Raw genomic sequence first — 27,128 nt, 5'->3', positions numbered from 1 at the left:
CGACATCCCCCCGCAATATTGCCAGGACGGGGACAAGTCAAGGGTCGGCAGGAGGGGTTGGCGGCCAATGAAGGGAGGTGGGTGGGCTCTCCCTGCTGCTGGCCCAATCAGGGGGAGGTGGCATGGAGGGGGGGTAGGGAGAGAGAGAGGTAGGGGTGCGCTCCACCCCTGGCAAAATGCCCAAAGCTCTGGGAAAATGGCCTGTAATTGGGCCTTTAATTATTCAAACTGGCTGCCCGTTAGCTAGTTACTCCACATCTGGAGTACTGTGTACAGTATTGGTCTCCTTATTTAAGGAAGGATGTTAAATGCATTAGATTGAAGCTGTTCAGAGAAGGCTGACTAAACTAGTACCTGGAATGGGCAGGTTGCCTTTTGAGGAAAGGTTGGATGGGTTAGGCTTGTATCCGCTGGAGTTTAGAAGAGCAAGGGTCGACTTTATTGAGGTACATAAGATCCTGAGGGGACTTGACAGGGTGGGTGTGGAGAGGGTGTTTCCTCTTGTGGGAGAATCTAGAACCATTTAAAAACAAGGGGCTGCTCATTTAAATCAGAGCTGAGGAGGATTTTATTTTTCTCTCTGAGGGTCATGAGTCTTTGGAACTCTTTTCCTCAACAGGCGGTGGAAGCAGAGTCTTTGAATATTTTTAAGGCAGAGCTAAATAGATTCTTGATAAGCAAGGGGGTGAAAGGTTATCGGGGTTGGCAGGAATGTGGGGTTGAAGTTATAATCAGATCAGCCACGATCTTACTGAACAGTGCAGCAGGCTTGAGGGGCCGAGTGGCCTCCTCCTGCTTCTAATTCGTATGTTTGTATGTTCGTATGTAGTCAGGTTGGGTCGGGGTGGGGTCAGTTGTACAGTTACCCAGGAGTTAAACTAGGAGCTTAACATTTCTAGGGTAACTATCCAGGTAAGTTAAGTTGGAACCGTCCAGAGCCTCTGACTCTAACTCAGGGTTGGAAGCTTTTTTGGATGGTCCCAGGGAGCAGGGGAATTACCCATCGGAAGTTTAAACTTCCCAGGCAATTACCACAGAGTTAGCGTGTCTGGACTTCTGAGGGATCCCGAAGCATATTTTGATAGATGTATCCAATCTCCAATGGTCCGGAGACCTGACGGTCTGGGCCGATGTGTCTGACAAACAATCAGGAAGCAGAAATCCGTGACTGGATTCTAAAACCACGTGTTAATATGCACGTTAATTGTCACTTCAGCCCCTGGTCGCCATTATCTGCATCATTTGTTTTTCTGCAAGTATTTGTTTTCCCAGGACAATATGCACAGGTAAGCACAGAAACTGTGGTCAGCAAGAAAAGGCTCTCTTTTGGACCTCTCCCATCAGTTCAGCCACTAAGTGAAATCAGATAGTTCAACAAAAAGCGTTACAAACACAGTCACGCAGGGAAATGGAGATCTTAAGTCATGATTGTACTCACAGGAGACAAAAAGGAAAATGAAGAGTGTGTGTGCTGCCCGTGTGCTCGTGTATATGTGCGAGCGTGTGAGTGTGCGTGGCAGTGTGTGCATGTCTGTGTGTGCATGTGTGCGCAAGTGTGCGTGAGCGCGAGTCTGCATGTGCGCATGCGCATGTGTGCATGTGCGTGTTGCAGATGTGCGTGTGCGTGTGCAGATGTGCGCGAGTATGCGTGTGCAGATGTGCGCAAGCGTGCATTTGCACGAGTGTGCAAGCGTGCACGTGCACATAAGTGTGCATGTGTGCGAACGTGCATGTTGCGAGTGTGTCTGCGCATGTGTATCTGCGCATGTATGTGCGCGAGTGCATGTGTGCTGTGTGTGCGTGTCCTGTGCGCACATATGGGTGCGTACGTGCAAGTATGCGCACAGGTGTGCGTGTATATGTGCGCAAATGTCTGTGTGCCTGTATGTATGTGCAAATGTGAGAGTGTGTGTGTGTGTGTGAGAGAGAGCTATAATACTAAAGATGTTGCTGAGCTGCAATGGAGACTTGTCTCGATTCCTGCATTTGTTGCAGCTTCCTCTGTAAATGCTGCTATTTTGTTCAGTACAATAAACCCCACTGCAAGGCCGTTCCGGGAAATAATATAACAATTGGGTTAATAGGCGAAAGAGGGTTATCCTATTGAGGAGAGGAAGAATTGTTCTTAGGGAAAGTGGGGTGGGGGGAAGGGTGGGATCGGTGCACGGGGACACTACAGTATTCTAAAGGGAGGATTTTACACAGATTCTCAATTTTGCAAAAGTCCATAATAGTATCCACTACACTAGACAACCTCGTAAAGGGGTAGGGTCCTGCTAGGGAGAAAAGGACTACGTTAACAGAGAACATACACAAGGTGTGAAGTATACATGCTCCGTACAGTGTTATTGTTTATTTTGCAAGCGTATGAAGCATGGCATCCTTCCATTATGTTGCAACATTGATGTCACATGACAGGTATAATATTGACAGAAAGTTCAGTACAAGATTGTTGAGTGGAATTCTCTCAGACTTGCTTTCTCCAGTTTCCATTTTTAATCAGAAAGGTTGTTTCTTCACAAGGACATCTGTGTTTACCATTATAGCTCCGCTTACTGGAAATATATATTCAATTTTTCAGTCATTTTCTCCCCTTCGATCTGCCCCCTGATATTGAAGGAACTGCTCCCAGGCTGATGGGATGAGCAAAGTGACATTCCCCTACTCTCTGTCACCATTCTATAGCTGGCCGTCAGGACAAGCAGTCAATGATGCCTCTCTCTCTCTCTGCCTCTCTCTCAACCCCATAAATGGAAAAGCACATGGGTCTGCATGGATCAGTTCCCTGAATGGCACAGCCACAAACCCACATCACACCAGCTGGAGCAGGAATTGTCACAGCAGCAACTGTACAAGGGATAATTCCTAGTTCTGCAATTGGAAAGATCTCAAGTGAGGCCCATCTAAATGCGATGTACAAGAAGATGATCCGTCTCATACAAAGGGAAAAGGAAAGCTGGGAACTATTTCTTAGCCAGGACATGCACGTAGAACAGCATATGGCAAAATTATGGGATAGAATCGTAGAATAATGCAGCCTAGGAGGAGGCCATTCGGCCAATCGAGCCTACACTGGCTCTTTCAGAGAGCAAATCAGTCAGTCCCACTCTCTAGTTTTTCCCATCCCCCTGCAACATTTTTTCTCCTTAAAGTATTTATCCAATAAGGCTATGACTAAATTTACAAACCTTATAAGGCAGTGCATTCAAAATCCACATCTATTAAAAAAAAAAGCACAACCCACAGTATAGCTGCCACCCTCATTTCAGGGCAGCCTCTCTTCGACTTTTTGGCTTATCCTTTCATGGGGTGTGGGCAGCACGACATTTGTTGCCCATCCCTAGTTGCCCTTGAACTAAGTGGCTCGCTAGACTATTTCAGAGGGCAGTTAAGAGTCAAGCACATTAACTGTGGGTCCAGAGTCACATGTAGGCCAGGCTGGGTAAAGACAGATTTCCTTCCCTAAAGGGCATTAGTGAACCAGATGGGTTTTTAACAGCACTAGTTTTGTGGCCACCATTACTGGCATACTACCATTCAAAGCTTTAAATTCCACCAGCTGCCATGGTGGGCATTTGAACCTGCTTCACCCAGTACCCTTGGCTTCTCACAGGTTCATTAACCCAGCGACATTACCACTGCGCCACGGTCTCCACACCGACCCGCCAGTACTCACCTGTGCATGTTGCCGTTGGTGGTGAAGGCCTGGTGACAGATTGTACACTTGTACGGTCGTTCCCCAGAATGGACCAACATGTGGCGGTCCAGCGAGCTGGCAGAGCTCAGGGACTTGCCACAAATGCTGCAAGAGTGGGTGTTCCCTCCGCCATCAGTGTTGTGCTGCAGAGAGACAAAAAAAGAGTTCCGGTTAGAACTCTGGATGACAAACGCAAAGACCACGACCTCAGTTGTCGGATAGCACGACATTCCTCTTGCTCGGCGCACCGCGTTGGATTTTATCCCCCCCCCCACCCCCTCCACTACCCTCTCCTGCACAAACCCACGGAATTCCCAGCCTCAGAATCGGCAAAAAAAAAAACAGGGCATCCACTGAATCCCATTCCTTTTCTGCTGTTATGTGACAGAAAGCTGACCTGAAGCCAGTTTTGAAATGGAAATGATAACTATAATAGAACGCAGCGTTAGTGTTAAAACAAAAGCAAAAATATAATAAGTGCAGTTGCTGGAAATCTCAAATAAAAACAGAAAGTGCTGGAAAAACTCAGCAGCTTCTGCGGAGAGCAAAACGGAGTCAGCGTTTCAAATATGACTCTTCTTCAAAACGAAGAAAGTCCTGAAGAGTCAGGTGCGACTTGGAAACATTAACTCTCGTTTCTCTCTCTCCGCAGATGCGGCCGGGCCTGCTGAGTTTATCCAGCACGTTCTTGTTTTTATTCCAGCGGTGGTCTGAAACGGATGGTCCAACGAGACGAATGCCCTTGTAAACCCACTTCACACCCTTTTAAATAAAATTTGACGAGGGACCAATTTCAACCTTTTTTTTTTGGCCTCGAGTTATTAATTTTCCAGAGCGTCCCCAAATAAATGCCCCGTGAAGGATTGAGGCCATAGAAACTGTGTGTCGCCAACTCTTAGGCCCCCCGTTCTGCCATAGTTCCAAATACTGGCCTGCTGGCAACTTCTTACTCAAAAAAAAAATGACCAAAAGATCAAACAATTATTAAATATCCTGTGTCTGGCTGCCCTTCCTGTCTGCAAAAGCCCGACTTTCTGTTGCAATGATTTTGCCTCATCTTCTATGTCAATTTGCCCTCGTTATAAATTCCTTTGTCCACATTCACCCAGGGGTTTTTCTGTGAAAACTCATCAGCTAATGATTCTGCAATCTGCCCAGTGGTTTCCATAAATCAGTCAAACTGCTTTCTGAAATGTTTTTTTTCCTACCCCATTTTTTTCCCTCAGTAACAGAAACTTTTCTATCTGCCTCAAATAAGGGTATTTTTTTTTTCTTTCATGAGATCTGGGAAGATCAGCATTTATTGTCCATCCCTAAATGCCCCTGAGAAGGTGGTGGTGAGCTGCCTTCTTGAACCGTTGCAGTCCATGTGGTGTAGGTACACCCACAGCGCTGTTAGGAAGGGAGTTCCAGGATTTTGACCCAGTGACAGTGAAGGAACGGCGATATATTTCCAAGTCAGGATGGTGAGTGACTTGGAGGGGAACTTGCAGGTGGTGGGGTTCCCATGCATCTGCTGCCCTTGTCCTTCTAGGTGATAGAGGTCACAGGTTTGGACGGTGCTGTCTAAGGAGTCTTGGCGAGTCACTACATTGCATCTTGCAGATGGTATAAACTGCTACCACCATGTGCCAGTGGTGGATGGGATACTGAGCAAGCACACTTTACTGTCTTGGATGGTGTCAAGCTTCTTGAGTGTTGTTGGAGCTGCACTCATCCAGGCAAGTGGGGAGTATTGCAACACCCTCCTGACTTTGCCTTGTGGATGGTGGACAGGCTTTGGGGAGTCAGGAGGTTTGGACTAGTTTTTGAAAAATAAGGCCACACACTTCATAACAACATAATTACTTATTCATTGAATTGTCTTTTGGGTCTTTCAACATTTTCTTTAATGTTCTTACTTAAGGTCTCAGCCTCTCCTAACACCCTGGACTTAAGCTTGAACTTGATATTTTTTTCACCCACAGCTCTAATGAGCTGAACCAGAATAGTGGATTCTGAGTTATGTGCATCATGCCCAGTTTCCTGGGATGGACCAGTACAATTCAGCCGGCTATAATCTGTTTGGCCTCTAGCACTTTCAGTTCAAAGGTTTCCCAAATTTACCTTGAACAAAAAGCTGGGGGACAACTTTCAAAAGGGAAGCTGCTGACGTCAAACGGTCACTTTGCAACTACATTCTGGAATGGAGTTAAAGAAAGTAAGCATTTGGGTAGGACTTTAAAATGGGGATTGAATAGCCTAGTCCAATTACCTCACGCTCTCTCACGCTGCTTCACCTGAAGGTGGCACTTATAGCGGTGTCCCAATGTCAGGGAATACTGATGCGTGTATGTGTATACCATGTGAAATATATAACTTTCCACTTTATCTGAATTCTTATTTTGAACATTCGAAATTTTGATTATTTTCATTCACCGTTGCTTTTCTTAGTAAATTTCAGAAAGTAGTATTGGAGAAATGTAGTTTTTTTACTCCTTCATGTAATGTGGGCGTTGCTGGCTGGGCCAGCATTTATTGCCCATCCCTAGTTGCCTTTGAGAAGGTGGTGGTGAGCTGCCTTCTTGAACCGCTGCAGTCCATGTGGTGTAGGTACACCCACAGTGCTGTTAGGGAGGGAGTTCCAGGATTTTGACCCAGTGACAGTGAAGGAACGGCGATATATTTCCAAGTCAGGACGGTGAGTGACTTGGAGGGGAACTTGCAAGTGGTAGTGTTCCCATTCACCTGCTGCCCTTTTCCTTCCAGGTGGGAGAGGTCACAGGTTTGGAAGATGCTGTCGAAGGAGCTTTGGTGAGTTGGTCAGATTGCACAATGTAGCAGATGCACACACTGACGAGTTTATGTTGAGGGTTTCCATTCTGATTGCAGACTTAGGAATTTACAATGGACACAAGAAATTACAGGTAAATTTTCATCCCACCACATGGACATAGTCTGGCCTTGCAGATCACACCCCCTCCATTACAGGAACAGCCCAGTTTTCATTTCTGTCCAAAACAATGGCAGTGAAAAATGAGTGGTTCCTATAATGCAAGGTCAAATCGGCCAACGACAGTGGTGACTAAACACGACAATGGAGGGTGATGTGGTATAGACGAGACAACTGTTAATGCGTGTGCACTGTCACTTTATCTGGGCACAGTGGTTGGCACTTTTAATTTCAGTACAATATATTGCAGCGTGTCACATTAATTCAGCCCCTGCCCTCCTGGTAGGGGGTAGGGAAATGGCTGCGCTGCAGCAAACTGTAAGCCCAAGGAGTTCCTGCTGCGATGCAAACAGAGGAGAGGTTAGCCGGCACAATGAATCAAACCATCACACATGCTGCTTGCAAAGACGAAGCTGCTGTGCCTTCCTAATTCTACAAAGCCCTGAAAGTGCACTTTTAAGGACTGCGTCGTGCAACTGTGCATTTTCCTTTCATGTCTTTGTAACTTGGCGTTATTAATTTAAGAACACGGCTTATGGTAAAAAGCTCGCGACGCAGGGTATAACTTTTCACCACATCAAACCCGCAGAGCTAACGATAAAAAGTGCTGGGCCTGAACTGTCTCAGCTGTAGATGATGATGCAATGAACCACAACATACCTGTCGAATGTGCATGGTTAACTGGTGCTGTGTTCCACAGTTCTTCTCGCACAGAGGGCAAATAAAGAAAGACTTCTCTTCTTTGGCTTCCTGTAGTTGGCAGAAGATTGATACATACATACGTAAGAAGAAGCACGTGTGAAAACAAAGTCAGAGTCGACAGGGGCCGCTTCACAAAGGGGAATGAGTCACAGTCACATGCAGCATCATGCACATTGTAAGCGTGTGTTCCTCATTAGAAGCCAAGGGTTCAGTAAAAGATGCTTCCCACTACTCCTGCGCGGAGGGATGACTAACTAAAGAGCAGGCGGTCTCCACACTGGCTGAAGCAGTGTGCGCCTCTGCCAATGCACCCAGGGGATGGTCAAGCTCGGAATGCAGGTCGACTCGCTCCGATTTCCCTACCCATCTGCACGGGACGTGAAAAGGTACAGCAAGGTTTGGATTGTGGTTAGGATTCAATTTTTCTTACAATGAAACAAAGCGGGTCTCTTAACAGCGGTCAAAGAAAAATAAAAAAAGGTTTTTCTTTGAAAAGACATAGCCTGGAAATTGGTAGTGGAGTACAGTGGTGAATAAGGGTTGTTTGACCTGGGTGGAACATGGTTATCCTGACGTTAGTCAAACAAGTAGCATCTATCAATCAAACCGTAATCTTCCCCACAAATACCAAGAGTTTTAATTCCTCAAACAGAGTGGGTGATAGAATCGTACTGCATAGTATGAGTCCATTTGGCCCACTATGATTGTGCCAGCTCTTTTAAAGAGCTATCCAATTATCCCCACTCAGCTGTCCTTTCCCAGTAGACCTGCAAGCTCTTTTCCCTTTCCATGCATTAACCTCACATCCTTTTGTAAGTTACGATTGAATCTGCTTCCACCACCCTTTCGGGCAGATCACACTCTCAGACAGCACAGGGGGTGGCCATGCGGCCCTTCCGGCCTGTACTAGCCCTTTGAGAGGGCGATCCAATAGCATTTCAGGTAATGTTTGAAAAGACTCACACTTCTGTGTAAATGATTACGTGTAAATGTGCACACGCGTGTGTATGTGCGTACCTATATATATCTCGGGATGCATATTATTACCCTCATCGCTGAAGGTGGGCAGAGGTAATGTTTTCACCCGTTAGTCTGTAAACAATGTATCTCAAAAGCTAATGGACGATTTCAACAAAACATGGTACACGGATAGGGTGTGGCCCGAGGAAAAACTGATTAGTTTTTGGAGAAAATGCAGATCCGATTCCTGGAATGTTTTAAAGGATCCGATAACATTGGGAGATAGGGTGAATTGACTTATTTTAAGAACATTATGGGTTGTTTTATTTCAAATGTTGTTGATTGTTTTAGACTGTTGTGGATTGCCTCAGCTGCTGCGGTGGGAGATGGGGTGAATTGACTTATTTTAAGAACATTATGGGTTGTTTTATTTCAAATGTTGTTGATTGTTTTAGACTGTTGTGGATTGCCTCAGCTGCTGCGGTGCAATTTGTCACAGCAGTCAAAACACGAGCAGAGTTTTCGGAGCAGGTTGTTGCACGTGGGTTGGACTAAAGCTTCCTCGGCGAGATGGATGCTCTTAATAAAAAAATTTCTTTCTTCAGCTTTGCAGTTACAGGGCATCAACCAGGTAGGGAAGCGCTTCAAGGAGCAGCTGCATCATTGTCATAAAGAAAGGGCAGTGGCTAAGTCCGTTCAACTGTTTAACATTGAACTAACACAGCATGGTAGAAGTATGCATTCTATTGGGCAGCCGCCTGACTTTTATACGTTTGTTAAAAAAAAATTATTCTAGCCTTTTCACACCTGTGACCAAGCTACACTACATTTTCCAATCTGCCTTGCCACACACCAAATGGAGTATCAGGCACAGTCCACGTTTGAATTATTGCAGTGCCTCTCCTGTTCAAATAGCCAAACAGCACTCGTTGCCCAGGGTCATGCGTGAATAATGACCACTTGGGCAGGGTCGCTTGGAGGGCCAACCCGACATGTGGAGCCTTGGCTCCATCAAGGAGTCAACGCTTCAGGTGAGGAAGGCGAGGAAGAAAAATGAAAATAATGAGGAGAACATGGGTGAAAGAAAGAAAGAAAAACGACAGGAGACATTTCATGGGAAAGATTAGGGAAAGCTCCCGGGAGCAGACCGAATGCCATCCAAAGCAGCTCAATCATGGTGTATGAGGTCATGTGTATCCTTCACTACACTTTAGCTTAACATTTCCATGTTTATTCAGTGACAGAGAATACCCAACACATTTTGGATACAAACTGTACAAGAGCTCAGAGAGTACAAAGGAACACAGACCCATGTGGAGGTTTAAATTTCGGGCAGTGCGCGGGTTGGACACCAATGCAACCTTTGCTGTGACGAAGAGTGAAGATTTTTTTTTAAAAACGGGGCATCACTGCTGCCGGAGACTTACACTCCCAGAAAATAAAAACCCCTCCCCTGTGTACAATGAGTTTTCCAGATGGAACAGTCAACTAGATGATTGTGAGCTTGGGATTCTGCCAACGGACTGCTGGGTCAGCCAAGATCTGTGCTGCAGTGTGTACCCGGGGTGCGTCAGAACCTCAGCCGCAGTTTTAAAAATACCTCGTTGACCTAGTCCACCAGAAACGATAGGCGCTAGCGTTGCTGCAGCAAGCGAGCTGGTTGTTTGTTATTGAAGGAAAGCAGTGTTTGGCATCAGAGTCGAATGTACTCCCACTCTAATGAGCTGTTAGCCGTTTACATCCCGGGTCCTTCTCTCAAATAAAAAAGGGAACCAATAAATTCAGCAAAAGTATTGCGCGTCTGAAGATTACAGGGACGCCTGTACTTTGGTACATTTGCCTTTCAACTTTACAATCTGACTTGATCATGTTTTACTCTCCACTACCCCACCCCCACCCCCACCCCCCTCCCCTGTTTAACCTTGGACTGGAGATCAGAGCTATGCTGCTACACTACCTGGCCCGATGAATATTGACTCTGCAGTTTATCATTAACTAGAAGCAAAACTGACTCCCATACCAGCACATGGCACAGGGCAGGTCAGTCAAACAAATGGAAAGACTGTACACTCTGCTGCAGGGAAAAGTGCAAATGTTTACCAGCCGCGACAGCTGCTACTGGAGGTTTTTACTGCTGCGCACGACAGTCAGGGTAGAATTGAACAAAAACAGAAAGCTCGTTATCAGAAAACAAAACGCTGGGTGTAACAGGTCCTTTCAGCACCTTGCTTAAAAAAAAAATTACCAATTCTGTATTTCAAGCACATTGACCAGGGCAGGAGGGTCCAATACTTTTTCAGCACATGGCTTATCACATTTACGGCTTGGTTGACTACTTTCGATAGCATCTGAAGCTGATATTGCTTTACAGCCCTTTCCCCAGTCAGTCCGGAACCCGGCTGCGTTAAAGCACAGAGACTCCTTCGGAGTGCCGATTTGCTTCCTTCGCGCAGCCTTTAAATGCAACGGGTAAATTTTGCGCGTCAGCGGTGGCTCAGTTGGTAGCGCTCTTGGCCCCGATGCAGAAGGGTCTGGGTCCCAGTCCTGAGCACAAAAATCAAGGCTGACACTCCAGCGCAGTTCTGAGGGAGCGCTGGATTGTCAGAGGTGCTGTCTTTCAGATGGGACATGGCTCTCTCAGGTAAACACAAAAGCTCCCAAAAAAATAAAAACTTATTTATCCCTGGTGTCCTGACCAATATTTATCCCTCAATCAACATCACATAAACAGATTATCCAGTCATTACCACGTTGCTGTTTGTGGGAGCTTGCTGTGCACAAATTGGCTGCCACGTTTCCTACATCATACACTTCAAAAAGTACTTCATTAGCTATAAAGTGTGTTGGGGTATCCTGTGGTCATGAAAGGCGCGATACAAAAGCGAGTCTTTAACACATCAAGTGCTGCCTCAATATAACCAGTTCTACTCTTCCCCTCCCGCCCCACCCCCATCTCAATGTTTGGACTTTACTTATTTCTTCTCCTGAAGGTACTGACTGTGGTTGTGGGATGCAGCTCCCTGACCACGGCCGGCTGGCCCCTCAGAAATGCTCGTGTCTGGATTCAGGTCCAACGAGCTGAGCACCTCAGCCAACTCAAATCTCATCCGCACTCGGACGCTCACACATACACTTTCCACCAAGGGGGTCAGCAGTGGGAACCCTGGAGGGTGGGTGGGACAGTGGCGACAGGTGAGATGTTGGAATAGTGGTAATATCACTGGACTAGTAAGCAAGAGGCCCAGGCTAATGCTCTAGGGACACAGGTTCAAATCCCACCAAGGCACCCAGTGGAATTTAAATTCAATTAATAAAATCTGGACTTGAAAGTTACTCTCGACGATGGCCATTAAACTACCATCGATTGTCGTAAAAATCCATCTGGTTCACTAATCTTCTTTAGGGAAGGAAATCTGCTGCCCTTGATAAGGGGTGATGAATGCGACAGGGAGAAATCCCATCACTCAAAAGGGTTGTGAATCTGTATAACTGCTACCCCAGAGGGTAATGGATGCTCCACCATTGAGTATATTCAAGGCTGGGATTGACAGATTTTATCATCTCTTGAGGGTATCAAGGGATATGGGAAGCGGGTGGGAGAGTGGAGTTGAGGCAGAAGATCAGCCATGATTATACTGAATGGTGTAGCAGGCCCCGAGGGGCCGAATGGTCTTCTCCTGCTCCTATTTCTCATCTTCTTAAACGTTGGCTCATTTTATTATTCTTCAACTTGAGTATTGCAAGAGGAGCAAACCCAGCAATTCAGCTCAACGTTCACGCAGCCTGTTAATAATGAGAATGCAACCTATTCCTCAGTACGCTGCTCTTAAAATATTCTTTTTCACCACACCCGAAACCCCACCCCCACCCCCGTCCCCTCCTACCGAGCCTGTCCTCACTTCGTTGCAGCTCCTGGACATGTCCGCCATATTTAAGATGCCAACCCGCCTCCTGGGAGCGGGTTGGCCACCCACCAATTGCCCTGCCCGAGTAAAACCCAGAATTCATTGGGTTGGAGTCAACCTCCCAACACGCTTCCATGTTTTTGGCCATTTAAGCCCCCACCTGCGCCCAATGCCAACCACAAACCCCCATGATTTTTTTGTTCAGTTCACCATATTGCTACACCATTGGGTTACACTAGTGTACCAACAGATACTCGAAACACTCCTAAATACAAGATGTTCGCAGAGCTCACTGCGGCGAATATTTAAGAGCAGCGTCCTGATTATTAACAGCATTCTTATTATTAATGGGCTGCCTGAATGTTGAGTTGAACGGTTGGATTTATTGGGAGCTTGGGATAAACTCTTTGGTAATTATGGCATGATTCTCCCCTCAGAGCTGGGGGATTTTGCCTTCTCGGGTTGCATAAAACACACCAAAGAACCTCATGATAATGGAACTCATGTCCCTGTTAAATTGCCCATCTCAGCTTGCTGACTGCAGCAAGACTTCATTCGGGGTTTGCTTTGGTTGTGACTGGGCTTTGAGGGCTGGGTTTGCCAGGGCCCAATGTGGATTTATATCCTGGGATGCGAATGACCAGAGGCTCACTCAGTAAAATCCTGACCTGAGCTTTCTCAAAGTCTGACGTGCGGGTTACCAATTGGGTAGGGAGTGAGTGGTGGCAGGTGGGGGAGCGCGTGGTTGGAGGGGCACCCTAATGAGACAAACATCGACACATTGACGAAAGCAAGAGGCACAAGTCAAACTATTATTTTGTAAAGAAAGAATTCAAGCTTACATTTATATAGCGCCTTTCACGACCTCAGGATAGCCAATGGAATCATTTTTGAAGTGTAGTCGCTGTTGCAATGTAGGAAATATGGAAGCCAATTTACACACAGTAAGCTCCCGCAAATAGCAACTAGTTAAACCAGGTCATTTGTTTTCTCAATAATGTTGGTTGACGTGTTTGTGATGTTGATAAATATTGACCGGGGCACAGAGGGACAGCTCGCCTGCTCTTCTGGAAATAGTGTCACCGGGTCTTTCATGGCTACCCGAGAGGGCAGACCTATGCTTAACATCTTATCCGAAAGACAGCGCCTCTGACTGTGCAGCACTCTCTCAGTTTTGCACTCAGGAGTGTCAGCTTAGATCCCACTCCAGAGTCGTGAGCCCACAACATTCTGACACACAGGCAAATACGGCACCCAGAGTGACGGGTGACAAGGGGGAAAATCAGATCGGTCTCCGGGGTGAATTAAGAATTAAGCAGAGTCTGTGCAAGTGACAGAGTGGCCGGTGGTGGGAGTCCCCCGGGTTTCAGCTTTTTCCACAATGCCTACCTGCTTGATCTTCCCAGTTCGAGCTGAAGACTTCAAGGGGCTTTTGTTACTTGGGGGCTCGCCCGCCTCCCCACTGAGACTTCCCACATTCATCACCGTCGACATCATGGACTTTACGGAAGACAAATCGTCGCTTTCGGGGTTGTTTGGCAAAATCACGGCTGCCCCCTTGCTGGTGGGGATTACCTCGGTCTCGCTTTCTGCTGGAGCACAACACAACACAACACACACACATTTAGCTGAGGGGTGCCTCGCCGCACATTGGACAGCAGACCCCAGAAGGGGCAGGCGCGTTCTTGGACAGTTTCCCCAACAAGAGCAGTGACGGCACATTGTGGCGCAGTGCGTTAGCGCGATCCGGTCTGGGTAGAGACCCACTAGGAGGTGACCACAATTCCCCACGTACCAATCCCAGGCAGAAAGAGGAGCTAACAGAGGCAGGGCTGGAAAATGTCAACGCCCAGGATTAGACATACAAGGAGAGGCTTGCTGTTTACATGGGGGTGTGATCTAAATCCAGTCCCAGCATCGCTACTGGGATTTGGGCAAAATGCAATGGTAAAACTCTTCTTGTGCCATTCTTGTACTGTTTTTATTTACACTGGTAAGAAAAACATCCAGTTGTAGATTCTGTCCTTCCAAACAAGGGTTGCGTTAGGACAGAACATTTTGGTCTGTTTAATACCAGAACTACTGATGATTACAGTCTGTCACTGGTGATGCTAGTGGTGCCAGCAATTGTATAGTGATGAATTAGGATTGTTGCACAAGAATCACATTGGTATCAGCGTGAGGTTTCCTATTGTGCTTTTGTACTGCCATTCTGATTTGAAAGTAGACCAGTTTTGCATGCTTGTAAGCAGTGATATGCATTTACTGTGGGTGTGTCACACTGTCAATTATACAGGGCACCATATAATAACTGTAGATTTGAACTGAAGACTTACTTAAATTTTCCTTCAAGTGTGCAATGGACAACACAGAACTATGGTGTAGTAAAAGGCAAGTTCAAAATCAATGCAAAAATATTGAAAGGATCAAGGAAACAATGGGCGGAATATTCCGGCACTGCCACTCATAAGTCCATCAACTTCCGGCGGGACCGGAAGATTCCAGCCAATGTTTACCAAAATCATAACTTGTTAATCAGATCCAGCCCAAGGATCAAATGCTCCTCAAGTTCTAAGACCCTTGTGGACAGACTGACGGGAAGATTGACACCTAGGTCAACACACTGGTATCTTTTCAAACACCCAAATGCTCATGAGGGAGGATATATTTCCTCAGTAACTTAGTTGCAGCAATATCCAAGATATGTTTAGAGAAGGTACAGTTTACAAGCAACTTTTCACCCTAAATGGCATTTTTTCTGCATTGAAAATTTATTTTTACATTTTTCACAATCGAATGTCTACATACAATGCCACAGAACTTTCAATGGGTGACAAGAATAAATGGCCTCAAAACAACGCACTAAAAGTAATGATATTATCAGTTAAATCAAAGACTGTTCTAAGGCTTCCTTGTAGAATATGCAATTGAAAAATGCTGAAAATACTCAGCAGGTTTGGCAGCATCTATGGAGAGAGAAACCAAGTAATCGACCTGGAATGTTAAATCTTTCTCTCTCCATAGATGCTGCCTGACCTGCTGAGTATTTCCAGCCTTTTCTGTTTCTCTTTTAGACTTTTTTTTTATTTGTTCACAGGATATGGGCTTCGCTGGCTGGACCAGCATTTATTGCCCATCCCTAGTTGCCTTTGAGAAGGTGGTGGAGAGCCGCCGTCTTGAACAGCTGCAGTCCCTGTGTAGGGACATGGGGAGGCGAGGGCGTAGCGGTATTGTCACTGGACTGGTAATCCAGATTCCCAGGATAATGCTCTGGGGACCAGGGTTTGAATCCCACCACGGAAAATGGTGGAAATTGAATTCAATAAAAAAAAATCTGGAGTTAAAACTCTAATGATGACCATGAAACCGAGGACAACTAGAAAAGAAATAAGGAGGGAGAAGATTAAATATGAGGGTAAACTAGCCAGTAATATAAAAGAAGATTGCAAGAGATTTTTTAGATATATAAAGGGTAAGAGAGAGGCAAAAGTGGACATTGGGCCGCTGGAAAATGACGCTGGAGAAGTAGTAGTGGGGAACAAAGAAATGGCGGAGGCACTGAATAGGTACTTTGCGTCAGTCTTCACGGTGGAAGACATGAGTGACATCCTCAAAGTTCAAGAGAGTCGGGAGGCAGAGGTGAGTATGGTGGCCATTACCAAGGTGCTAGGAAAACTGAAAGGTCTGAAGGTGGATAAATCACCTGGACCAGATGGATTACACCCCAGAGTTCTGAAGGAGATAGTGGAGGCGTTAGTGGCGATCTTTCAGGAATCACTGGAGTCAGGGAGGGTCCCAGAGGACTGGAAAATCGCTAATGTAACCCTCCTGTTTAAGAAGGGAGTGAGGCAAAAGACAGGAAATTACAGGCCGATTAGCCTGACCTCGGTCGTTAGTAAGATTTTAGAGTCCATTATTAAGGATGAGATTTCAGAATACTTGGAAGTTCATGGTAAAATCAGGCAAAGTCAGCATGGTTTCATCAAGGGGAGGTCATACCTGACAAATCTGTTAGAATTCTTTGAGGAGGTAACGAGTAGGTTAGACAAAGGAGAGCCAATGGATGTTATCTACTTGGACTTCCAGAAGGCCTTTGACAAGGTGCCGCACAGGGGGTTGCTCAGTAAGATAAGAGCCCATGGTGTTAGAGGCAAGGTACTAGCATGGATAGAAGATTGGCTGTCTGGCAGGAGGCAGAGAGTGGGGATAAGGGGGTCCTTCTCAGGATGGCGGCCGGTGACTAGTGGAGTTCCGCAGGGGTCAGTGTTGGGACCACAACTTTTCACTTTATACATTAATGATCTAGATGAAGGAACTGAGGGCATCCTGGCTAAGTTTGCAGATGATACAAAGATAGCTGGAGGGACAGGTAGTATTGAGGAGGTGGGGAGGCTGCAGAAGGATTTGAACAGGTTAGGAGAATGGGCAAAGAAGTGGCAGATGGAATACAACATGGGGAAGTGTGAGGTCATGCACTTTGGTAGGAAGAATAGAGGCATAGACTATTTTCTAAATGGGGAGAGAATTCAGAAATCTGGAGTGCAAAGGGACTTGGGAATCCTAGTCCAGGATTCTCTTAAGGTTAACTTGCGGGTTGAGTCGGTAGTTAGGAAGGCAAATGCAATGTTGGCATTTATTTCGAGAGGACTAGAATATAAAAGCAGGGATGTGCTGCTGAGGCTTTATAAGGCTCTGGTCAGACCACGTTTAGAATATTGTGAGCAATTTTGGGCCCCGTACCTAAGGAAGGATGTGCTGGCCCTGGAGAAGGTCCAGTGGAGATTCACGAGAATGATCCCCGGAATGAACGGCTTAACATATGAGGAACGTTTGAGGACTCTGGGTCTATACTCGATGGAGTTTAGAAGGATGAGGGGGGATCTGATTGAAACTTACAGAACACTGAAAGGCCTGGATAGAGTGGACATGGGGAAGATGTTTCCATTAGTAGGAGAAACTAGGACCCGAGGGCACAGCCTCAGAGTAAAGGGAAGACCTTTTAGAACAGAGATGAGGAGAAACTTCTTTAGCCAGAGAGTGGTGAACCTATAGAATTCATTGCCACAGAAGGCTGTGGAGGCCAGGTCATTGAGTGTATTTAAGACCGAGATAGATAGGTTCTTGATTGGTAAAGGGATCAAAGGTTACGGGGAGAAGGCGGGAGAATGGGGTTGAGAAATCTATCAGCCATGATTGAATGGCGGAGCAGACTCAATGGGCCGAATGGCCTAATTTCTGCTCCTATGTCTTATGGTCTTATGAAACCATTGCCGGTTGCCATAAAAACATCTGGTTCACTTACCTGGTCTGGCCTACATGCGACTCCAGATCCACAATAATGTGGTTGACTCTTAAAATGTCCTCTGAACAAGTGTAATTAGGGATGGGCAATAAATGTGAATTGCCTAGCCACATCCTGTGAACGATTGTGCTGTTGAGAGGGGGGGGGGTTCCAGGATTTTGATATCGAAGGAGCCTTGGTGAGTTGCTGCAGTGTAGATGGCACACATTGCTGCCACTGTGCATTGGTGGTGGAGGGAGTGAGTGTTGAAGGTTTCTAGTTCCTAGCATTTTTCTTTAGTTTAGTGTGTAGTTCTTTCCAGTTTATATGTTCCCCCTACGCTCCTGTGGATGCTGACTGACGCCAAGACACCAGAATTCAGGACTTTACCCAATCCTCGCACATGAACCTGCAGAGCGAGAGCGTCAGCTGGCTATTGGACTGCATTGGGCATCACGGGCAGGCTTGGCACTTTCCTTATGCAACATCAACACGTGTTCCCTTTCCAGCAGAGGTCACTGGCTTGTGTTGGCAAATGGGAATCCCAGCTTGACTGGGCCACGCCTACCACTGTTCAGCTCCCTGCTCGAGTTGCAAACCGTGTGATCTCCCAGGTGTGTGCGGATCAACACAACACTGGATGGTGCAACTCACCAGCCTGGCCTCCTATAGGTCACCGAGTCATTACGGCACAGAAGGTGCCCATTCAGCCCATCGAGTCCTTGCCAGGTTCCCTGTCGAGCAATCCAATCAGCCCCACACCCCAGCTCTATCTCCGTATCCCTGCAAGTTTATTTCCCTCAACTGCTCATCCAATTTCCTTCTGATTCCATTGATCCTCTCCGCTTCCCCCACCCTTGGGGGCAAGAAGGTCCATTACCATTCGCTGTTTCCTCCCATTACCCGCCCCACCCCCCCACCATCCCACTACCGCATCATCCCCTTAAATGTGAGTCATAAAAACATCAAAAGCAGCCCCTCCCCCAATCCTGAGGCACTGAGAGGGTGCTACAGAGGGACGGGGCCAACAGTAATGGGCCTCAAAATTAAAAATCGGTGAACAACCATCTCCTTCAGCGATGAAAAGAAATCCCATAAATGCCGGGTCACAAGTTACCTCCATTCTCCGTATGAGTTGTAGGCTCGATTTCAGCATCGTCTTCTTCCTCGTTTCCACTCCCATCGACCAATGTTGTCAGTGTCGCACGAGATGGTTGACCCACATCACCTTTTTCCTCAGGCCCATTGTCTCCCACTGTAAAGACAAGGCGGACAGAGCAGAGTGAGTACTGGCAGGGTAAATAGTAAGGGCAAGGTGACAATAGATAACTGCACAACTGTAGAGGTGTAATGATAAAAGAGACACAGTTGTGTGTTCCCAGGGATTCCTGGAGCAAACCCTATTTACTAAGAGGTTAGCTGGTTGTGACGTCATGTGACGGACTGGTGCTTTCTAAATATCGGGCATGGCAATCCCAATATAGCTACAAGCACTGGTTACAAAACGCTGCTGGCCTTCACAAAGTGCAAACTGATCCAGTCTCCTACACAGATTCCATTTGAGCTCTTGCTCCTTTCTCTTCTCCGAGTGAGTTCTCCGCATCACAGGCACCTGCTTGCTGAGAATGGAAGCTCTGAATATTCTTCACCCGGACTCCTTTTTTTTTTAAAAACAAAGACGGGGTGCACAGGGACAGAGGGACCTCGGGGTTCACGTGCATGCATTCGGGAATTTCTTCTCTCAGGGAGTCGTTAGTGTTTGGAATTCTCTCCCCCAGAGAGCAGTGGAGGCTGGGTCATCGCACGTATTCAAGGCTGAGTTCGACAGACTGTTGATAGATGAAGGAGTCAAGGATTATGGGGGACAGGCAATAAAGTGCTATTAAGGCCACAAACAGATCAGATATGATCACATTGAATGGCGGAGCAGACTCAATAGGCTGAATGGCCTACTCCTGCTCCTATTTCTTACGATCTTATGAAGGTCGCAGGGCATATCGAGAGAGTAATTAGCAAAGCAGATGGGATCTTGGGCTTCATAAACAGGGGTATTGAGTACAAAAGCAGGGGCATTCATGCTTTATTCAGGTTGAGCATAGTCAGGCCGCAACTAGAGTACTGTGTCCAGTTCTGTTCACCCCACACACACACACACACACACACACACACACACACACTAGAAAGTGGGTGCAGGGTCCTTGGACAAGGTGCAAAGGAATTTTCCCCAAATGGTTCTAGGGTAATGGATTTTAGTTACAAGCCAGGTTGGAGAATTTGGGGTTGTTCTCCCTGGAGCAAAGGAGATTTGAGGGGAGATTTGATAAGAGGTGTACAAGATGATGACAAGTTTAGATAAGGTAGACAAAGAAAAACTATTCCCATTAGCTAATTGTACAAGGACCAGGGGGGGGGACCACAGATTTAAGGTTTTGGGCAAGAGAAGCAGGGGAGGATGTGAGGAAGAACTGCATTTTTACAGTGAGTGGTAATGATGTGGAACTCGCTGCCTACGAGGGTGACAGAAGCGGAGGCAGTCAATTTCTAAAGGAAATTGGACGGGCACTCAAGGGAAATAAACTTGCAGGAGTCTGAGGGTAGAGCGGTGGGGTGGGATAGTGGGGATGGGGCTGACTGGATTGCTGTACAGAGAGCCAGCAGAGACTCAGTAGGCTGAATGGCCTCCTTTTGTGTTATAATGCCCAAAAGTAGTTACAATCATACTATTTGACTTTGCATGCACAAGTAAGCTGATTATACTGGCTCTATCTATTTGTCACTCATTTACTGTTTATGGAGACCTCTCTGAATTTCAGTTTGGTCACTGATAAATCAGTAACCACTGCATTTCCAAAATAATTGCTTGGCTGTAGAAAGCTTTAGGAAGTCCTGAGAATGTGATAAGCCACCAAATTAATGCAAGATCTTTCCTTTCTTCTTGTGATCAATTGTTTTATTGTACTGTTCCTGCAACTAAAATTGTCGGATCCGGGGAGTTTGCTACTTAAGGGATGAAATGTACTTTACAGGAGAATCCCCGGACTGATCCCACACCATTCAGGGCTGTACACTGATGAGGACAGAAGGTCCAGAACATTCAAATGAATCGCATCTGAATCTTAATACATCTCTTCTGTGTGTTATTCCTTTTTCCTCCTCCAGTTAGGGTCAGGTTGTTACCCCAGAGACAGAAACCGTCTTCCCGGCCCCAATCTGGATACTGAACTCGAATTGTGACCAGAGTGAATGAGCGCAGTGGCCACATCCACCCAGAGGTTTGGGGGATTGGGAGGTGGGGGGTGAGGGAGGAGGGAGGGGGGAAACGTGTGATTTTATATTCACATCGAGCTCATGCTGTTTCACAGGGCTCATGTTCATTTAGAACCTGTCTCACCCCAAAAAGAATTACTCTTAACCATTCCTCTGCTCCCTCTAATGGCTCAGCAGATGCCACATGTGCACTGATCTGCAGAAACCAGATAAGGTCTGGGTCCCCAATCCATTATTCTGTGCTGACTTCAGGTAAAGCGAGTACACCCGGGGTGGAGGAAAAGCTTTGCACATCCTGGTCCTAATCCAGTTGAGGCAGCTTATTATTTAATCGGAAGGGGCTATTGCCATTGCCACCAGAAGCCATTAGAGGGATTCCTCATTCTTAGACTCTCCATACTCAGAATGTTAAAAGGTAGGAACATAAGGTGGGAATCTGGGAAACAGAATAAACTCATTTCGAACTGGTGACTGATATAATGCTCAATTTTTTTAAAAAAACACTTTTTCCGCAATAAAAACACACGAAAAGAAATGTTGGAAACACTCAGCAGGCCAGACAGCATCGGTGGAGAGAGATACAGTCAACATTTCAGGTTGATGGCCTTTCATCAGGATCCACCCCTGACAGAGTGGGGAAGGCTGACCATCTCCTGCCCAGGCCCCTAGCAGTGCCACCCTGGGGCCTGCTGTGCAGATGCACACAGCTGTATTCAAGGGTGCTCACTCTCTGCTTTTCCTCCCTCAGCACAGCATACGATTAAAACAAACGTTATCTATTAGTTGCCATACTAGGTCACACCTCACAGCACCACGGTTACTGAAGCTAATTAAGGCCTCGTCGATAAAGAGACAGATGTGCAAGCTACAGTGAAAACAGACCAACACGAAAACATCTTGTACCCCAACTGGTGGGGTCAAGAAAAGATTCTTAATCTAGCGTTTCCAAAGCATCTGCACTTATTTGGGCCACTTTTGAGAAGCTAGTCAGCTGAATCGAATAGGGCCCCCAATGTTAACTCTTGTGCCAGTAGGTGGGCACTGATTGGGTTCAAATTAGAGCCCTATGTAAAATCACGACCACAAAACATCCAAGATAATTAAAAGGAGCAGAGGAGGAGACACACTGAAGTCACTCATCTCAAAAATAACAAACGCTAACAGGTCAATCGCTGGGCTTGATGTACATCGCATCTTCTTAAATCTCATTCCTTTGCTTTCTGGCTGGGGGGGGGGTTATACAGGCTCTTTCTCTTTCGAGTTATCAACAGTCACAGATTGCAACTCTTTTCGAGTACAATCACAGTTCTTGGTTTCCGGGAGTGGGACATGAACCCACAACCCTCTGATTCAAAGGCGAGGGTGCTATGAACTGAGCCACAGCTTCTGGCTGGGGGGTGGTGATATTCGAGTATCCCTGCAGCCGGTGGACAGGGATCAGCCTGGGAATGATCAGCTCGTAATCAGTGCTCTTAGTCTGCACACACAGCCTGTGTTCGGAACCCCTGGGGAAAAGGGAGAGGCTATGGTATGAGGCAACCTGCTGAGAAGGTACTAGTCACTGTGAGTGATGAGGAATCTTGGGAGGCACCAGGGAGAGGCAGCTGGACTCAATTTATCCCATTGTTCCACCTGTCGAATGTTCAGTTTCCCTGATAAACTAGCAGTGAAGTTTAACGGTAGTGCACCTCTGGCAAATTAACCGCTTAGAATACATTCAATGTTAAGAAATTTAAACAAAAAACACTCGGGGGATTGTTCCGAGATGCGGGAGCCTGTCCTACTGCACAGTTGCGATCGGTGGCGCGAAGTCACGTTTATTGTACTTTTCTTCTTCCTTCCTTTCTTTCTTTCTTCTTCGGCAGTCCCTCAGGATTGAGGATGACTTGCTTCCAGCCCGGTTCGATGGGTTCCGGGATGCCAATAAGTCCAATGCGCGACCTGCGGACTCTGCCACATGTGGGGCAGGTGGCGCTTGAAGGAGTTGGGGTAGGCGGATGGTTTAGAGGTTTTTAGCGCTCTCTCCGACTTCACCCCTACGTGTGCCCGATGACATCTCGCAATGCGTTCAGTGCTTCCTGAATTAACCTTCTCCATTTCAGTCAGTCCCAGGCCAGGGACTCCCATGAGTTGGCGGGAATGTTTGACCACATGAGGACATCCCTAAAGCATTTCCGCTGTCCCTCCTGAGAGAGTTCTACCGCCATCGAATTCCAAGTATTAAACCTTAAAACGGGAGACGGGGCGAAAATGTTTTCACTCAGAGGGTCGGGAGTCCTTGGAACTCTCTTCCTGAAAAGGCGGTGGAAGCAGAGTCTTCGAGTATTTTTAAGGCAGAGGCGGATAGGTTCTTGGTAAGCAAGGGGGTGATAGGTTATCGGGTGGTAGGTGGGATGCAGATTCCAGGTTACTATCACATCAGCCATGATCTTATTGAATGGCGGGGCAGGCTCGAGGGGCCGAATGGCCTACTCCTGCTCCTTGTTCTTGTGTGTTTACATTAAACGTGGGAAGACAGTTGATATTTTAAGGGGGTGGGCAGGGGCATTAGTTCAATTACCTATTGGGAATTACCCATTGCAGTGGCGCGGGTTTAAATCACGGCGCGCGGGAGAGTAAACAAGGTGGGAGAAGGTGGCAAGGTGGAATATATTTAAAGTGGCCTGTGTCACAAATCTGGGCTCTGCATCACAAAGTAGAAAACAGGCCCATTCCGGCATGACCCCACCCTTCTATCCCAAGCATGGAAAGCACTGCATTTAGTGCAGGGAACTAATGAGAATGCCATTCTCCCACACACAGTGCTCCCCTGCTTGTTTTAACAGGTCCTTACTGCTGTCAGAACCTCCCCGCTGTGAATCCTGAACACACTCACTCAGAAACTCAAATTCCTTTGTGTGGCTCTTACAGGAAGGATGCTTTCAGAGTGAATTAGAAAAACACACAACACAAAACCTCTCTTTTTTTTAAAAAAAAAGGAGATAACTGTTAAATGGATTGTCTTCCAATGCTCGAATCCCTTATCTTCAGCACAATTACCACGTCCATTAACAAGTCTTCAGAAAAGAAAATGGAACTGATCTCATCACGGCTAGACGACGTTTTAAAAAGACAAGACGTGTACGCTATTGAAATGAGACGCATGGAATACTCCGCAGGGTAGTCTAGTCATCCCACCTTGTTTGAAAATAATTATTTGACTCAGTTACTTCAGATGACTAAAATTCAGGTGCATTAATCTTTTCTGCTTTGATAGGCAAGTGATTAGAGGGAGATGTACAGGGTGAGCTGTGCACAGGGGAAGGCAGAGCCCTGGATAAATGCAGCCTGGCCTGCTGCTGACCTTGCTGAGCCCCCCAGTAGATATCTTTTACAGTCCCGCTTCAGATGGACATGATTAGATGTGTGTGTGAATTCCCAGAGCCCCTTCCAGCCCTTGCGTGGATGTTAGCAAGGCTGCATCTGCTACCCTTCATCATCAGCAGCAACAACAAGGCCGAGGGCTGACATCTTAATGTCGGTGCTACCAGCCCAAAGAAAACAGAACAAGTCTGAGCAGTTCTGTTCTGTTTGAATCAGTACAAAAAGAAAAAAAACACCGGGAGCTCTAAGTTTGGTTAAGCCTGGGTTATTTAAACTCTTTAACCAGTTCATGTTGGCTTTTCTCGTTCACACTTGAGGATGAAAGTGGCTGGGAGGAAAGGAAATGGCTGGGTCTCTTTTAAAAGCGAAGGCCAGGGGATGGGTGGGGGGCAGGGGGGAGGGGGAGGGAGGGAGGGGGAGTGGGGGGGACCTAATAGGGGTATTTATAATTGTGAGTGGTTTTGATGGGCAGATAGGGAAGGTGGTGGGATCGAGGTATTGTCGCTGACTAGTATTTCAAGGACCTAGAGTAATGCTCTGGGGACCTGGATTCGAATCCCACCACAACAGATGGTGAAACTTGCATCCATCAAAAATCTGGAAGTCTAATGATGACCATGAAACCACTGTCGATTGTTGTAAAAACCCATCCGGTTCACTAATGCCCCTATAGGGAAATCTGCCGTCCTTACCTGCTCTGGCCTACATGTGACTTGTGACTCCAAACCCCATAGCAACGTGGTTGACTCTTAACTGCCCTCTGAACAAGGGCAGTTAGGGATGGGCAATAAATACTGGCCTAGCCAGGGATGCTCACGTCCCGTGAACAAATGTTAAAAGAAAAGATTCAAAGAAAATACTTCCTTTTGTGGGGAAGAGCAAAACTCAATATAAGACAGTCACCAAGAAATCCAATAGGGAATTCAGGAGAAACTTCTTTACCCAGAGAGTAGTGCAAATGTGGAACTCACTACCACAGGGAGTGCCCAACACATATAGATGCATTTAAAGGGAAAAAGATAAAAGCAATTTAAAGATGCATTTAAAGGGAAGCTTATCAAGCATTTGAAGGAGAAGATAATAGATGGTTGCGAGGGGTAGATTTAGTTGGGAAAAGACGGGAGGAGGCTCAAGTGAAGCATAAACACCAGCATGAACTGAGTGGGCTGAATGGCCTGTTTCTGTTCCGATGTAAAATCTAAATTTGGTTAGCTTGGGTTATTTTAAACTCTTAACCAGTTTGTGTTGGCTCTTCAGCAAAGCTGAAGAAAGGTCTTTAAAACTGATGTGCTCAGTAGAAGCACAGGGAAGTCCCCTGATACTTGACATCATGTGGCTTGTCCCCAGTGTACTAATAGTGCTTGAGGAGGGTAGTCAGGGTCATTAGGGTCACTGCAAGGTGAAACAGAAAAAGGAAAAAAGAAAATAACAGGGCAAAAGATTTAGAGGAATGTGGGCTAATTAATGTCACCGCCCAACAATCATGAGTGGATCTCTCATGACAGTTGTGTACAGGTTCATAGGGTCATAACTGCACAGGGGACCATTCAGCCCATCAAGACCATGCTCCTCGGAGCAATCCAGTCAGCCCCATCCCCCTGCTCTATTCCCGTATCCCTGTAAGCGTATTTCCCTCAAGTGCCCATCCAATTTCATTTTGAAACCATAGATCTTCTCCGCTTTCACCACCCTCATGGGCAGCGAGTTCCAGGTCATCACCACTCAGTGCGGAAAGGAAATTCTCCCTCGCCACCCACTCCCCACTCCCCCACGTCCCGTATCTCTTGCCCAAATCTGTGTCCCCCTAGACCTTGTGCCATCAGCTAAATGTGAACAGCTTTGTCCACCTGATCCAAACCTGTCATAATCTTGTGCACCTCTATCAAGTCTCCCCTCAATGTGCAGTGTGTATTATTCAACTTCTAAAATAGAGCCATGCTTAACCTCACCATTCCCTTTCCGATCACATAGTCGAAGCGGTATGAATAGGTACATCCTGAGGTCAAATATGGACTAAATCGTTGTAACATGCACCTCGAGATAAACTGTGACCTACTTAGTAGCTTTAGTCTCCCCTTCTGAATATTTGTTTCTTCATTAAAAAACGCGCAATGTATTTTGCTGGTGTTTTGTGCACAAATATATGACATCTGAAGTGTGACAGATTTCACCAAATTAAAAATATTGCGCATCGCCCAAGCTTCCTGTTAAAGTTCTATCATCTCATGCAGTTCTGTCACGCCTGGTCTATCACGTTTAGCTTGTTTATCTGACTCGTTGGCTACTAACCTTGGAGCCCTTTCACACTTAGCTTCAAGGTAAGTGATGCCCCAGCGGCAACTACCTCAGCCTAGTTTGTATGGTCCCGGAAGTGGATAAGAGCTGTTCTTAGCTGGTTAAATACTTCTTACCTCCTCTACCTGCCCACGCCCAAACAAGAAGCTGAAGAGGAGAGACAGGGGCAGAAGCAGAAAAGTGACCAAGATGTTCAAAATACTAGCAGAAGAGAATATTCAATAGGTTAGCAGCAAAGAGGAGAAAAATACAAAAGAGACACACAGCGAGGAACACACACCAGGAAGCGAGTCACTTCCCATGACACGAGGATGATGGGCATTGGAGAGAATGATGTCTGTTTCACAACTCACTAAGGAGCAATGTCATAGGTGGTCCAGTAGTGGTATATGTTCATTAGCAGGTTTCACATGGCATTGCTCATGGCAAGTCATTTCATATGCTGTTTTTATCAGAGTAGGGGTGCTGTACAACATTATCCATAATATATTGATTTGCATAGGTACAACCGTGTCCCTCGCTGGAACTACACTGGCTCCCAGTTATATAACACCACCCCCTCCCTGCCACCCCCACCGATGATAGAATTCTCATCCTCATTTTCAAACCCCTTCATGGCCTCACACCCACCACCCCAACATTCCCAAAACCTCCTCCAGCCCCACAGCGCCCAGCACCCACCACCCCAACATTCCCAAAACCTCCTCCAGCCCCACAACGCCCAGC

The 27,128-nt window shown here is 46.5% G+C and overlaps 1 protein-coding gene across 1 annotated transcript in view; it reads right to left on the bottom strand.

The window, feature by feature from the left end:
- Positions 1-27,128, bottom strand: part of rreb1a (ras responsive element binding protein 1a) — a 144,674-nt gene that overhangs the window by 84,634 nt on the left and 32,912 nt on the right. Inside the window, exons 2-5 of the mRNA XM_078539559.1 lie at positions 18,595-18,732; positions 13,586-13,788; positions 7,290-7,379; positions 3,677-3,840 (exon numbers count right to left, since the gene is read on the bottom strand). Coding sequence (XP_078395685.1) covers positions 3,677-3,840; positions 7,290-7,379; positions 13,586-13,693 — 362 coding nt within the window. The 5' untranslated portion in view covers positions 13,694-13,788; positions 18,595-18,732. The remainder of the gene's footprint in view (positions 1-3,676; positions 3,841-7,289; positions 7,380-13,585; positions 13,789-18,594; positions 18,733-27,128) is intronic.

This window comes from Cetorhinus maximus, chromosome 3 (genome assembly GCF_964194155.1).
Source record: "Cetorhinus maximus chromosome 3, sCetMax3.hap1.1, whole genome shotgun sequence".
NCBI classification, from domain to species: Eukaryota; Metazoa; Chordata; class Chondrichthyes; order Lamniformes; family Cetorhinidae; genus Cetorhinus; species Cetorhinus maximus.
Note: the sequence above shows the minus strand (reverse complement) of the source record. Positions and strands in the feature narration are given on the sequence as shown.